The 16,343-nt window shown below is 40.3% G+C and overlaps 1 protein-coding gene across 9 annotated transcripts in view; it reads left to right on the forward strand.

Moving 5' to 3' along the window:
• Window positions 1-2,483: 2,483 nt before the first annotated feature.
• Window positions 2,484-16,343, forward strand: part of KIF21A (kinesin family member 21A) — a 90,868-nt gene continuing 77,008 nt past the window's right edge. For all 9 annotated transcript variants that reach the window (XM_061467456.1, XM_061467458.1, XM_061467462.1 and 6 more), the window contains exon 1: window positions 2,484-2,797. In XM_061467456.1, coding sequence (XP_061323440.1) covers window positions 2,754-2,797 — 44 coding nt within the window. In that variant the 5' untranslated portion in view covers window positions 2,484-2,753. The remainder of the gene's footprint in view (window positions 2,798-16,343) is intronic.

A 16,343-nucleotide genomic window follows, 5' to 3' on the forward strand; every position in this document is an offset into this window, starting at 1 on the left:
TCCAGGAAACCTCATTCATTGGCTATGAGATTGGACAAATCGATAAATGTTACCAAACAGCTTTATTAAAGGTATGGCTACGTACTTAGTGAAATAAAGGAAGCGATTGTGCCCTTATTTATTCATGCTAATTCTTCAACAAGGTGAATAGGATTCTGCAGAGCAGAGGTCAACCACTGTATGAGAAATGAAAAACAGGAGAATTGATTTATGTTTCACGGGGCAGTGAAGTTAACAGTATAACAGAGTGCTTATTTACATTGGATGAGTTGCGAAAAAAAAGCAGTTTATTTTAACAAAAGGAAATAAGGAAATAATGCTTTCTGGAAATAAGGAATATATCTTTAATCAGCCATTAAAAAAATAGGACCTGCGTCTTTTTCCTGTTTTACATCTGAATAGTCACAAATCAGGCAATTTGCATGAAACGTGGTAGGAAGCTGAATGCAACTTGCTGTATCAATTTCAGAGGGGTCTGGCACTGGAGTGAAATATTTAACATGGAATATATGTGTGTAATACTGTAGCACTGAAATAACCATAAATTAGAGAAGAATAGCTTTACTATAGTACCAAAATGCATGACTTCCAGTTTAATCCCTATGTGGGTAACAAATCCTTGTCACTAAGGTCTGAAACCTGTAAATACCAATCCATCTGAGTACGTAACATTAAGCCCAGGAGGACTTCTGCCAGACATTTTAACCTGCTGTCTTCATTTCTGATGTGGAAGAGAGAGGGCTGCCTATGGTCAGGCTGAGGCAAATGTCTAAGGGCACACAAGGGCCACAAAAGAAGTGACCCTGGCAAAATCTAGAGTATGATCCTGGGTCCAAGAAGCCAGGACTGAGAAAGGCAGGGTGGCTGCTTCCCACTGGGTTTGTAGCAGAGCTCACACAGCAAGCTGGAGGCACTGACCTAGCAGGGTTTTATACGCATGCTCAGGGTGATTGTGGATGAGCTTTGCTCTATTGGGGCTTACCCAGCAAAAGATGCTGCATGAAACAAATGCAGGCAGCAGATACTGCCAAGGATCAAATTTGGCTCGATTGTGCTTGCTACATTAACATTGTAGCTGTATCAGCTGAAAAAATGCTTTGGATACTTTTGGATAAGAAAGTATCCAAGTTACTAAAGCTATTACAGTAAAAAAGGTATGGACCTTTGCCTTTTCTGTATTTGCTTAAGCATTATTGTTTGCTGAGTTTGTAAATCTGGTGTAAATAAATCATGAGAACCTAAATATGCCCTACTGTCTGTGTACGAGCTGCAGGTATTTTTAAACAGCTCATTACAGTACAGGCAGATATGTGACAGAGTCCTGAGCCTTTAGTCCTCGCTAGCTGGAAACGCTTTGAACTATAAGCCTGGTATCACATTCATTTTGATGCCATTCTGTGTTGGTGAATGCCAATACAATTCACCTGCAGGAGCTTTTTCTCTATCTGCTATCTTTCCCTTTCTACAATACATTGTGAAAAAAGAAGCAAAGCACCTGGCCTATGCCATTAAAAAGAGAATCATGAGCTGGGAAAAGGTGGGCTTTGTTCTGCCTCTTCCACATTCCCACCATGACTTCAGACTGAACTGTGTCTCCATTTTTCTTCCTTTCAGATAAATACTGTCCCAGTATCCCTCAAAGACATGCTATATAACCTAAGCCCACTGCATTTCAGACGCTGTCAGGGCCTTGAGCAGTGGCGCTGAGTGACTCAGGAGAAAGCAGGAGGCCACCATTTTGTGTAGGCTTCCAGGTAGGACATTTTGCAGAAACAATCCAATTTCTAAATGAATAGAGGAAAATAGGAAAGATAGAGAAGGTAACTATGAGAAATGAGCAGAGTGGCAGTAATACAGGGGATTTCTCCTGAGGACGGAGGACTTCTGATGGAGCCAGGGACACGGCCAGACCCCATCCTGCCGCTAGCCTCCACTTGCTGCTGGGACCTGGATGTGAACAACCTTCAGGATCAGAAGCAAAGCAACCCGAACTGCAAGGTTTTTAGCATACCATTACACATTCAAACCCAGGCCTATTCTGATGGAAAACCTCCCTTAGGAATGTGAATTGTTTGGGGCAAAAATAACCGGGCTTGTTTCCTGGCATGGGGATACTATTTGCATCAAAAATTAATGTCACCCGCCCACTCCGCTACCAGATAAGGCACTTCATTAGCGAGATGAGGACAGACATGCTTGGATGGGAGGAACCCCCCTGCCCGGCACGGGGGATGGGAGAGCTGCGTGCGGGCGGGAGATGGGAGACCCGAGTGCCGCAGAGGGTCCGGGAAGGGACTCGGTTGGGACCGGGACACGGCGTTCCCGCTGAGGAGCCGGAGGAAGGTGGCGGATCCCTGACGGGGGTCTCGCGCCTGCTCCCCACAAGGCGTCCCCGCGCGCGGCGGCCCGTGCACGTGCGGGTGGCTGGGAGGGGCGGGGCCTGTGACGCATTGCGGCTGGCGCGGGGCGGGGGGGGCCGGGCTGAGGTTGCCCGGGTGAGTGACGGCGCTCCCGGCCCAGGCACTGCAAGGGCCGGAGCGGGGCGGGGGCCGGGAGGAGGAGCGGCGCGAACCGCCCCGCGCTGCCGCGGCTCCTACCTATTCATTCAGGCACCTAAGATGGCTGGAGAGGGGAGGTGGCGGAGCAGCTGCGGGAGGAGGAGGTGAGGGGGGGACTGCAGCGGAGCTCCCACCTCCTCCCGGTCCGGCAGAGCGCCCCGCTCCCTGCAAGGCTCGCCGCCTCTCCTCGGCACCATGTCGGCCGCCCAGGACGAGAGCTCGGTGCGAGTGGCGGTCAGGTAAGCGGCGGTGTCAGGCGGCGGGGGGAGCGGAGCCGGGAGCTTCCCGCTGCCGTCACGCCGCGGGTGGCGGCGGGCCGTGCGCGGAACGGTGCTGAGTCCCAGCAACGGGCAGCAGCGAGGGACGTGTTCCCCGCTGAGCGGGTGCATCCATCACTTCGGCCTCTGTTTCTTTTTCCTTGCAGCGGTTGGAAATAGCCGAGGGAGAGGAAAATTAAACCGTTCTGGGGCTTTCCTCAGTCATTTCTCTCTAATTTTCACCAGTGACCCTAAAAATACTCTAACTAATTATAGCCCGGCGCTGCAAGTGCTTACTCATGGGAGCGTAGCAGCCCCCGGACGGTAGCGTTGCCGTTTGCATCTCGGAGCTTTGCGAGAGCTGATCCTGGCAGGCTGGTGGATTTTAGAAGGATAAAAGCTTTTATCCCACGGGGGCTGTGTCTAAGCTTATATACCGGGAAGGGTGGTCTGCCATGAGGCTGCTCGCAGCAGCAAATAGCGATAGGTGTATGTAGAACGGGAGTGGAGCTTAAATCACTTTTAGACATCAGCTAATTCAAATTACTCTTTTAATCAGAGATAAAAATCTGGTGTTCATCAGTGAACTCTTGGCTCTCCTCGGTTTTCTATGTGAAGATATTATTTAGTTGTGTGAAGAACTTCCAGATTAGCCCACGGATGCCTTGATTTTCAAGATGTGTTTACATAATTCAGACATGAGGAGAAATATATGTATATGCATGTGTATATATGTCTATGTATAGGCATGTCAATATTTGGGGTTTAATTGTGATACTGACTGGTAATTTATTTCTTTCCTTTAAAGAAATTTGCTTATGTTATATGCTGACACACTTGGAGTATTATGCCATAAGAAATCAGACTTGAGGGGAAGGTCTGTTTTTAACCAGTGGGTCCTTGGAACCACTACATACATCTCATCTTAGAGAATTCAAAGATTGTATAGGGAGACAAAGAGGGTGGATGTTTTTTTCTCTAGAGGGCATAGGAATAAGCGGTGTTAGTGCTGCACGCTGCTGTTGGGCTGTGTGTGTGGGGGGAACGGTTCAATAACATTTTCAGTAAACAGAGAAACACCGCCCCTGCATGATAACATGGGGTGTGTGCTGCAGTTGTTCATTATAGTCTGCTTGCTGGTTGCGGCAGCATTTTCTATGGGGAGAGATGCTTTTGTGAATGCTGTTATCTGTTGAAGCGTTTTTCACATGAAGTAAAGGGAGGTATTATTCCAAAGCATAATTAGGCTGTATTTTTAAAAAGGAAAATATGAGATAGGTGCGATCCTAAAAATAGGGCGTTACAGGTTTACAGCTGCTCTGTCATTTGAAGAAAATATTAAATATGTTCCGAGCCAAAAAAAATAGTGATGTAGTTCATTTACAACTAGAGGTTTGTTGCAGCTAGGAATTGAATGAAACCTACTGGTGCAAATATGTTTAGGGTTGTAGATGTGTAATAAATAGATTAGAAATAATATGTAGCAAAGAATTTGTTAAAAGTGAGTAAAGATCACCTAGCTGTTGCTCTTGAAAACGGATCCCTAATGTTCTAAAGCAGATTTCTGTAATATAATTGTCTAACTAACATCTTATGTCTGAATGCAGTTCACTAGTAATGAAGAATTGTGTCTTTCCTCCTGTCTGCTTTCTTCCTTTTGGCAGATTAAATATTCATGTACAAGATTTCTCCCTCCATGTTTAGCAACCAATTATTTCTTTTTTTCCCAACAGTATCTCTTTGTAGATTTTTTTTTTATTATTATTTCTGGATGTGTGTTTTGCAGAGTCCTATAATTCAACTGGTCTTGCAACTTTCTATATATCAGGGCCGTGCTGTGCCTTATGAATATTACAGTCTGTTTCCTTGTTGGTTTTGTTCTCGGTTCTTTTGGGGAGCTTGGTTCAGTGACGATCTCCTGATCATCTGCTGTGATGAATTAGTCATTGTTTTTGTATGTACGTTTCCTGAACAAGGCTTTTTCTACAGCAGGACCAGCTTTTAGTTTGCAAACTGAAGTAAGATATTGCAAAGTCATTGCATTGAACTTGCAACAAACCTGAATTTGTTTAGACTTCAAACATGGGTAATAGAATAGGCATCACTGAAATTGTTTAGCAAATTGTTTTTCCAGAACCTGGTTATCTCACTTAATTGTATACATCAGGATTCAAAAATACTTCATTCTTTCCAATTAGCAGCACCTTTAAGCTATCGTCTTGTATGCTAATTGCTCCCTATTTTCTTCAGTGTAATAATGGGTTTGTGAATGATGAGCTCTGGTTTAGTGAAGCATGAAAGCTGAAAATAGTTTGGCAGATAATCTAGTAACTAATGTTAAATTCCCTAATTAAGGAAAAAATTCTTTTTCTGTTGTCATCCACCACTGAGAGGCTTATGGACTTACAATTTTGATGATGGTGTACAACTTCAACAAAGAGCTTTGCTCTCTGTGTGACTGTGCATAGTGTCTGTTTACAGATAAAATCACAGCCCATCCCCCCCATCCCCCCCCCCCCCCCCCCCCCCAGTTATCTAATCAGATGGCTGTATTTTCTTTTACATGTGAAAAGCTATCCTTTTTGTAAATCTGAAATTGCTGTCTTGCTTTTGTAAATGTCTCTTCAGTATATGGAAGCTAACTTTTATGAGAAGGCTATGAGATTGTACAAACATCATAGGCTAATGTTTCTGGACCCAAGTGTGCAAAAAGATACAGATGGTAGTTCCTAATTTTTACCTGTCTTTCCACTTTAGTGATGTCCACAGCTAAAATACAGTGTATAGGCTTCTTTAATGTTCTCGCCTAAGACTGGGACCTTCAACATCATGTGTCAGTATTGTGTTTTAGAGAGTCATTGTATGAGTATCCAGGGGCTGGATGGGGTCACTTCAGTCAATGCCATTAGGTCGGAGTTATGCTTACCAACCCTACTTGAACTGTATCATAGGAATTGGAATAGCTACAGCAGGGGAGGTAGCAGTGCCTGTCCTTATTCTGTGGGGCTTGAGCTATAGGGTTAGGATGTCCTATCAATGATGATCTAAGAAGACAAGAAAGTTGGACTACTTTCTGATAAACCACTAAAGGATGCCTGTTGTTTGGATCTTGTTATGGAGAAGATCTAACAATGTAGAACATGAATGTAAACACCTTTTAGTTCTACAAAGGAGAAAGATGGCCTTTATTCATTCAAAGTCTGCAGTCTCCAGACATACAGATGGTAAGCTTCAGTGTAGATATCTAATACTGCCTTTTAAGATGCTGTATGAAAACAGAAGTAATGAGGAACAATGCAGAAACATGAAGAGCTGTGGAAGCTGCTGGTAATCAGGAAAAGTAATATGGTCACAGACATGCTTGGGTGACTTCTTAGGTGGAATGGACAACAATAGGACATGAAGTGCTAGTTGGTGAAGCTAAAGGAAGACTAGGGCTTTCGCACAGGGCATGTTGCCATTGTAGAAGATGGAGTCCACTTGAAACTGTTAATGGGCGGAATCCAAAGAACCAGGGGAGAGAAGAGTTAGGGGATGGTGTTTTATAATCAGATGTGTTTAACATCAGTGAGCAGTAAAGAGCAGAGCTGTGGAAGTGTCCACTTTTCATCATCCTTGGTATGTTTATGTGTGCCTTCTTCCTTCCTTTGGCCAGAGTACCTCATTGCTACTGCTTCATCTGATGTGATTGACATCTGCTCTGTGTTTCATTCCTCAAGCAAAAATGTGGGGTGTTGCTGCTGCCTTTCTCCTCACATGTGTGGAGAAGCTGTGGGATCTGGCCACTGTGCTTTTCCCTGAATAATTTTAAGTTTCCTTCTCATACCTGCCCTGAGTGTCTGCAATACAAATATGACACTGCTTCATAAAGATTAAATGTTGATGTTTGTCAAGTACGAAATTGTGTGCAAAATGTAATGGATCTACCTGGAAGCTCTTCTAAGGACAGTGGGAGTAATAAGAATAGCTGATGAATTAAAACCACCCAGCTTCTGTTTCTGGTGTTCTAAAAGGGAGTTAAAGAATTCTAGAAAAATGTATTGATTACTAACTCAATTTAGGAACAGAGATTTTTTACAACTACTCAAGCTGCTTGTGGCATGAAATCAGGATACAGTGTTAACCTTTGTTAATGTAAATGGTATCCCTTGTAACCTTAGCCTTCCACTGCAAAGGTTTGTTTGGTGAACACTGGTTTTCTTTTTTTTATACCCCCAGTTCTTGAACTATGTGACTAGTTGGACTTCTAACCCTTTTCTTTCGTTTTTTCCCCTCTTTGCTATGTTGTGTGTGGTTTCCCCCTTCCCTCCAAACAACAGAATCTGTTGGTTGTTGTCATACCTCCCTCTACCTTTTCTTTTGTGTTCCTCTTTTTCAACCAATTTTTTTTTTTAATAGGTTTTACACTGAAGTTCTCTGTGCTAGACCCAGGTACTGTTAAACACACTAGGAAAGAAGCAGCTGAATGGAAGGAACCTGTCTTTTTTGAGAGGTGTGTTTTGAAGCACTTTGGCTGTTGAAATTAATTTTTTCTTTCTTGGGTTGCTGTTCTGCAAAAACTTGCAGCTGTTTTTAAGCTTCCTACATGAATAGATCCTCAAATGCCAGATGAATGGGCATGTATGCTATGGTATACATCATCAGCTCTGGAGGGCAGAGGTACCTATTTCACACTTCCCATACACTGCTCATGAATCATCCTGTAACTAGATATGCAACAGCGATAGATTACAATACTGAGCATTAGCTCCTTAAAATGAACCAAACTTTTCCTTTTATTAGACAAGAGTTTTTACCCATTTGTAATCATGTGAAGCTGTGAAAATGTTTTTGGGGAAAATGTCTTAAGGTAGCCATATTAGTAGTATTAATGAAGTTCAGCACCCTATCAGTATGTAAGTATGCCCCACCAAAGACCAAAAAGAAATGAAGTTCAACAGGATTATATAGTATTTTCTGACGACATGTTATGTGTTGGGAAATACCCTTCTTGGAGAGTCTATTAATGGAAAGCCACAAAAGAAATCCTGTTTTTGGAAAGCTCAAGTTGCATCTCTTTTGTTAGTTTTGATGTTTCTCTTTCCTCCCTGACTTAAACAAACATTCCCTTGTCCTTCACTGAAACTTTACTCTACCCCATCCATATGTTTTGCATTTTAGCTTTAAAAAAAAAGACCCAACACCATCTGCTGCTGAATTAATTCTGGTTTCATCATCGGACTTGATCATCCGTAACTGATATTGCTTGGAGCAGGCTGAAATCTGTGATCCTGCTTTCTAGGAAGTAAACTTCCTTTCCAGCACTCATGTGCTGGAAACACAAAGTCATTATTTGAAGAAGTCTTAGTCAGACATTTCCCTTGATGTCGTGTGTTCCTTGCAAAAGGGTGGATATATCTTGAATGTAGGAAGATAACAAAACAGTGAATGGGGTGCATGAGTGGTCTGTTTATGCTTGTGGGTGAATTGTATTTCTAGCTTGGTACTCCCCAAAATTTGCAGAAGACTTGAGAGTTTGCTTTGAAAATCCATCAAGTTAGTCACCAACTTCCATTTTAATGGTTTTCTCTCCACTGCTTATGCTCTATGAGGAGTTAGGATTTATATTGTTGGCCTAGACATTCCTTTTTTTACGGAACTCAAGGCTTCACATTTGCAGTTTTTCTTTGCGACCTCTGTAAATGCTTCTATAGTAGTTGAATGTCCCTTGTGCTTGGGATCAAGGGATCCTTGTTCTCTCTCTCTGCTTTCCCTTTATTTGCTTTAAGCGTTTTATGGATTGCCCTTGCTGCCCACTCAGAGACGGCTGCTAGAATTCTTGCTTTCATGTTCTGTTGCCTGATTACTGCTGGGAAAATAAAGCCATTTTAGGGGCAATTTTTTTTTTATTCAAGGAAAAGGTTCAGTATCTGCTGTATCTGTGGCAGCTGCAGGAGCAGAGAGTTTTTTTTTGTTCTGCTAGTGTTATTCCTTTGTCAAATAGCTGCGAGAAGTTAAAAATATCATTGGAACTGGTGAACAAGAACGTTTAATTAGAAATCAAACCAGATCTGAACAAGTCCAGCAAGAGTAACTACATGAGCTGTGTGTGTTTTCTTTATCTTCTGTAAAGTAGTTTTAAATCTTTGTTCATTTTCTTTTCATCCTTCCTCCTTTTTTGTAGTTCTCCATGTTATTTCCACTTTTCCCTGCTGAAATATCTCTGGAATAAATGTCTGCTCCAGTGTAACTCAAGGGGGAAATGCAGCCTTGCTTTTCAAACTTATTCTCATGTTTGTTTTTGCCATAGCAACAAGATGCAAATGGAGAATGGTGAAAGGATTTTAAGGTCAGTGGCACAATAAGTTTGATGTATAGAGAAGGTCTGTTCACTATGTATTTTAAAATGTGCAAAACGGATTCAGAGCTAACAATTGATTAGCATAAAACATTTCCTGGGTAGATTCTGTATGTAAATAAGGAGTGAGGAGGGGGTACCATCTTGTCCTTAGCGTTTGTTAGTATCCTCAACAGTTTTCATAAAGTTGGCCATTGATGGACTAATTGATTTTGGTTTAAAGAACTCTTTTGAATCAGCTGACAGATGCCGGTTTGCTGTTTGGGACAATGCACCCTTTAAGGATTTAGGTCTACCTAACAAAGGTGATTGATGTATTCCTTGAGCCTGTTTACTGTGGAGTTTCAACACAGAAAAGTGAGAGCAACAAAACCTTAGTAAAAAGTTATGATAGTGCTGTTCTGTGATACACAGAAATTTACATACATTCAATTTCACTGCTGGATTTACGTTCATTTCCACTACTGGATTTAAAAATGGATTAACGGATTTGTTGTCTGTGTAATTTTTGGTGTCTCACTGCTGTTTCTAGCATTCATGCTGTTATGGGAACTCTGCATAGTTCAGTTGCTTAGCAAATACTGAAGCCTTTGCAGGACATGCTGGATTCAATGTAGTTTTTCCATACTTGCTCTTAAATACTCTAATTTTCTTGAAATGCTTTCTCTTGTATACTGTAGCTTTGAAGGACACCTACTTTACCTTTCATTTATGTTCAACATAATTGTTCATTTAAAAACATGTATAAAACAGGATTCTCAAGGTGGATGAGAGTTAAAGGACTGTAGTATGCTGTAGCATGATGGTTCAACTACCACAGCTGAATGCATGGAAGGGTATAGCTAATAGGACTGGACAGAAAATGTTTCTGCTTTGTGAGGCATCTCAGTCTGGCACTGTATCTTTTCTGACCTGGTTTCTTTTGATAATGGAAGAGTTTGATTAAACAGGCTTCTCCGTTTACCTGGTCTAATCTCATTTGGGGTCTTGAACAAACATCTTCTGCATCTTGGGTCAGAAGTCCAACTACTTCGTTATCTTTGTTTAAGCTGGTGTATTTTTTTTTATTATTTAAGTTCATAATTTTTTCCTTCCACTTCTAACCATGTTAATTGTCTTTTACTTAATACTGCTAAAATGAAGTTAAGAGGGGATCTTAAGCTGAAAAGCAGTATAGATGTGAAGAATTAATGTTGGTCAAGAGACTGTGTTGAAGCATTTGTTAGCAATGTTGATTTAAGATTATGCAAGTTCAAAACATGAAAAAGTATCTTCTAGATATATATTGCCAGTAATGAAATACGGTCTTGTGTAATTCTGGGGTCACTACCAAGCTTGCCAAGAAATGTCCCATGTACAATGTAACCCTTAGTATTGTATAGAACTTTCTTTGAAGCATTTGGTACTGCATTGTCTGTGAGACTGCATCTTCTTGGAATAAAGTCATAGGAAGGTAGACTGACTCAAGATGGCTGTTTATATTAAAAATTAAGAAGTTGTATAATTAACTTTGTTTTCAGAGCCAGTAATTCTTAGTATTCATTTTGTTGGACACTTCTTCCCTTTAGCATGGGACCAATTGAGAGATGAGCCCTGAGACCATTTATGTCACTCTCAGTAGTACATTAGTCCAAGCTCTTGGAATTACTAATCTCTCTTTCTGTAGTACTGATTAAATGTACTTGCCAACTGCAGCAGTGCCTCTGTCTTGCAGTGCTTGATTCTGTCCTAGGTCAGAATTTCTGTTCCCATCTCTACCTAAAAAAGACTGAGAGTATTATGAGTGTAGGTACTGCCTTTTGTCTTTTTTTTTTTTTTTTAAATCTTGTTTTCCTGCTATTCCCTTCCCATGCTCCACTAGCAGTTTGTGTATCGTCATCTCAGAATTATGTCATAACCTCCTCAGGCCAAAGATGTAGCTTCATAGTAAAAGCTTATGATGTGATATAAATAATACATGCTGTAGTATCATGAGAAAAGCAACTGCTACTAGAACACCCAAGTTAATCATTACCCTCCATGAAAAGTATTACAATTAAAATTTTATGTTCTGCTAAAGTACATATTTAGCTTTGTTTCTCCCTCCCCCCATTATTTGTTTCTGTGTGAAGAACAGAAAAATGAGGCCTGTACCAGACACTTTGATCTGTAGGAATAGCTGACTACTAATTTTCTTTTTAACCTGCTAAGCAAACTATACATTGCTTCAGTTGTCACTCTATGGAAGTTGTCCAGGTAAGGTTTATTTCACTCCTGGTCTCAAATGCATTCCTTTTGAAGTCTGGTCTTTAATGATTTCACATGTACTTAAATTATTTTTAGACTCTGGCTCTGTAATGTGATGCCTTTGAAATTTAATTTTTTTTTTTTTAAGCCTTATCTGTGCACATTACTTTGCAGACCAGGGATGTTGAGGAGTTAAAATCTCCTGTATTTTCTTTTATTGGCTACTGTTATACTGTGTATGACGAATGGTATGTTTGGGAAAGGTTGATTTGTTTTATGCACAAACTGTTCGAAATATGTTAAAGACCAGAAAAATGTTTTCATGCAGGGTTAAGGGGGACTAAATATCCAAATGGACATGTTTCTCTAGACATGATAGAAAAGAAGGATTCTACTTTTAACAGTGTTTGAAGAGGTTGTAGGTCAGAAAGAAGGCCACCTGTTCAGTCTATATCACTTAAAGTGCGGCTTATGCTCCTGTCTAATCTAATCAGTCAGCCCATCACTCAGGAACAATAAAATTGCCATTTCGATCTTTGATAGGAGAACTTTGAGTTCAGCAAAAGTGGATTGGTATTCAGCGCACTCTAAAACTTGGTACGTGAGACAGGGCTCAAATGGTATCAATAGGTAAAATATTTGACAATTAAACATCAGTACAACTAGATGTCCTTTTTCTTCTTTTGTACTTCCAAAATCTTCAGACTTATGGTTTTGAACCTGTTTTGTGGGTGTCTTTGTTTTGTTTGCTTTTAATTCCCTGCAGTCACCAGTGATCTACATCAGCTGGTCATCTAGTCAATCCACTGTCTTGGCTCCGCATTTTAAAGCGTAGCAATAGATATATCTCATTATCATTGCTAGCAAAGCCTTTGAGGAACAGATGGCCATTTTCATTGTTCTTAAACGTCAATAAGTAAAGCTTTGGTAGGTGCCAAAGAGGGAAGAAACATTGTACAACTAAAAGCTTCAGATGAGAGTGCATTTTTCTGTGCTTGCAGCCCTAGGTTGTGGCCTACATCTTTGATGTTTGATTGAAAATAAAGGGCCAGTGCATGCTCTGCTGCTACTGCAGGAAAGAATTCAGGTGACTGAGTGACGTGTAAAAATTAGGCATGAAACAGCAGGGTGTCATTGTGGCAAAAGAAGAAAATTAGAGTATATAGGAATCAGTTTTTACGTAAGGTGCAAAGTAATCTGTATCACTTGCTCAGTAGTGGTAATGTCTTGGCTAATGTCCAGTGATAGGTTTTGGGTTTTGCAGTTCAAGAAAAATGTGAACTGAGAGGGAATTTTGAAAAAAAAAAAAAAAAAGTGCTTAGAAAATATAACCAGTCCATAGTGTAAGATATGAGGAGTGAAGATTGGTAAGGCAACAGGTTGATATTTGTAATTCATTTCCACGTTGGTAATTATTTACAAACCTTCTGAATCTTAACACATTTTATTTCAATGCTTTCCTGGTAATTTTCCAACAACCTACTGGCCACAGCAATTATTCCCAAAGCTGAAGCCATTTTTCACTAAAAATTATATGATTTTTTTAAATGGCTGCTTCTTCTCCTGCTTTCCAGATAGTAAAGTTAGGAGTGCAGCTGTTTCCTACTAAATGACAAGCATTAATAATTTTATTTTATATATAAAATCAAATAGCTGTTGCAGTAGTCTCTGTATGTAGAATTTGTTGTTTTACTGATTTCATTACAGCAAATGATTCGATTATGGCATCATTTGCTAAAATAAGAGTCTGGGATATCTTGTGTTGCAGTCAAGGGTCTAAATAATATCAAAGAATGCCTTGCAGCTAATGCTTTGAGAAGCAGATATATTTAAGGTTGAAGGCTAGGTTGGACAGAGATTTGAGTGACATGGTCTGGTATGAGGCATCCTGCCCAGGGCAGGGGGGTTGGAACTAGATGATCTTAAGGTCCTCTCCAATCCTAACCATTCTATGATTCTAAGAGGTAGATCTTGAAACAGAGTGAAATACAAAGTAGAAGAGATTAAATTGTTCATGTTCAAGGTAAAGTGGATAAAAGTTAATACAGGCTTAAATTGCAGTATAAAAAGTAAAAGGTAAGAAGAAAAAATTTTTTTTCTATTGTAAGGGCTGATGTCCTGGAACAATTCATCTGTGGAGCTGTGGAATTGCCCATATAGGAAACTTTAAAATAGTTCAACCTGATAGCAGCTGGGAACATTTTGGACACAGCAGATAGTACCTTGGTCCAGAATGGTGGAGTGCATGAATAAACTCTATGACCTTTCCAGTGCTTTTCTATCCTAATTATCTGCAATGCTGTGAAGCTGCCTGTAGAGTGCCGGGACCTGAATTTGGCACAGTTGAATGATCCCATTCAGATGTCAGAATGTTTACAGCGATGTGGCAATGTCCACATGAACCATAAAGCCTTACAGATTTGGAAGGGTAATCTTAAACTAATTCAGGTTTGAAAGGACCTCAGGAGGTCATCTGAGCCAACCTCCTGCTCAAAGCAGGGTCAGAACTTAATTCAGGCAAAAGGTTGCTCAAGGCTCTATCAAGTTAAGTCTTGGAAAAACCTCTGAGGATGGAGATTCCTCAGTCACTTTGGGCAAGCGATGCTTGACTGTACTAATGGGCAAAATTGTTTCTTATGCCATGCTGAGAAGTGTTTTGCTCTGGTTTATGACCACTGCCTCTTTTCCTGCGTGTCCCTTCTCCATCCACTTACCTCCCCCACCACCATGTGAACCTCAGAACCTTAGTAAGGAGCTTGGGTCTGTTTTCTTTGTAGTCTTTTCTTTTTCTGCATTGGAAGAGCGCAGGCGGGGTTTAAAAGCCAGGAAGATATTTAAGAGCTCTGTGCCTATGATCTATTGGAAAGGGTGAGATACGGGTGACACCTTCAGTAAAAGGGTGCAGTCTCCAGATGAATTCTGAATATGATGAAGCAGATTCTTGGGGGACTGACATTCACCCAGTGGTGCTGGTGATGTGGTTGCTATGAAAAGGTAGTGTTGTAAGCATATGCAGCATAAACTACTGGAGGCTTTTTGTATGTTTGCATGATTTCTGTATTCTGTCTGTTCTTTCCCTTTCCTCCAACCCTCTTCTATTTGCTTTGAAGACTGTTTTAAGGGTAGACGCAATATTACTGCTCTGAAGGTATGTGGAGTGCAATTCAGTTATGGGTAACAGTCTGCTTTCCTGTTCTGTCAGGAATACGTGGTCATCACCTTTGGCCTGCATTTCTTCTGCCTCAGTTTAGGCTCACTTATTCTTTTGGCCAAGCTGACTACTGAGAATAATTAGCCTCCATTACTGTTTAATGTTTCTTTATTTTTCAGGTGTTCATTCTCTCTTCATCCATCTTGTAGAATAATAATGTCTGTTCCTCTCTCTCCCACTGTGACAGTGTGCTTAATTCTTTCAGTTCTTCTGGCTCGTTCAAACTGTATCTTCTGTAAGTCAGAAAGAAAAGCAGATAATAGTCAGTAGTTTATCCCAGAAGCATGTGATAATCTTGTGAATACAACCCAAATATCAGTTACTTATCTTGAAACAGTTTCTTATGACTCTTGGGAAATTATAACTTATGCATTATCAATTTTTGCCATGTCTTTGAAAAATGGATTTTAAAAATTGATGTATTTCTTTAGTTTTGTGTATTCATATCATGTACGAGCACTGGGAAAAGTTAACATTCAGCTTGGTTGTATTGCTGGATGTCTGCCTAGAAGCAGTGTAAGAGTTTTGTCCGGTTGAAGTTCAATCTGTTTAAACCAGAGGAATGTATTGGTGGACTGAAGAAAATGCTTCAAAGTTAATGATATTTGCATTCCTTGAATATATGGTTTTGATTTGCTCAGATTGCAGCTAGGAAATGTTACTGACTTCCAACTTGTATCAGATATATCAAGGAAACCTGACTAATTGTAGGCTAGTCAAGTGACTGACTGCATGTTTTAGGTGTATATCCTGTAATTTATATACACATTTTTCATTGTAAGACTAAACTTCTTTTGTGCAAGGCTATATGTCTAACCAAGTAATGAATACACAGTGGGGCAAGATGCTTGTAATGTACTTCACTTTTAGTCAAAATTGCTCTCCAGTTTTGCTGCCTCATTGGGGCATAGAGACTCATAGAGGGGGATAGTCACTCTTGCACAGCAATATGTGTGAGAGGTCCTCACCTTTGCTCAGAAGTTACATCAGTTGGCATTGTGTTTTTTCCCATTCTGATAATAAAAAATAAACTAGTATCTTGAGTGTTAACCTGCTTTCTGTTCAAATAACAGTGCTACAATTTGACTATGGTGTATTATTGCATTAAATAGTTATAGTAATTGTATTTCAAATACTAAATTTGTAAACTTGTTTTTCGTGAGTCAGTCTTGCTGTTTTCTGTAGGTCATAGGGTTTTTGGTTTGGTTCTTCCTCATTAGCTAATAATGCGTTGGCCATTTACTTTTCTCATATTTCTGCAAGATCTGCCTCCAGCTTCTGAATGTCAGATGCTTCACAATGCTTTAGGGGTTGTCATTCAAATATTCAAAACAAATCAGTTTAAGGTATGATTTTAAGTTATGTCATAACCCAGGGTTTTGGGTATTAATGCATTCAACACATTAAGACCTTTTTCCTCAGTCGCTTTAGTTTTAAAGTGCAATATATAAATTAGCTTATTGAGACTTATTTTCCCTGTTTGTCTTTTGAGGCAAACATCTCCCATCTCTGGAGATCTTAAAAGCAGATGAGGGAAACACCAGAAGGAAAGCTGCTAGGTTAAAATGAAGACATGGATGTATTATGTGAGAACTAGTGCTGGTTGATGTAAAGTGGTACTTGGTGCATAACTTACAAGGTACTGCTCAGAGAAATAGCTGAAAGATTTTTTATTTTTTATTTGTTTTGTTTGTGTGTGTGTGTTTAAGGGGCTTCTTTGCTACAGCTGTTTCCAGTACTAGGCATTCTTTGGA

The sequence above is a fragment of the Pezoporus flaviventris genome, unplaced genomic scaffold, assembly GCF_033815535.1.
Source record: "Pezoporus flaviventris isolate CSIRO_AGI_PZ_B2104156 unplaced genomic scaffold, CSIRO_AGI_Pfla_v1 ptg000045l, whole genome shotgun sequence".
Lineage (NCBI taxonomy): Eukaryota > Metazoa > Chordata > Aves > Psittaciformes > Psittacidae > Pezoporus > Pezoporus flaviventris.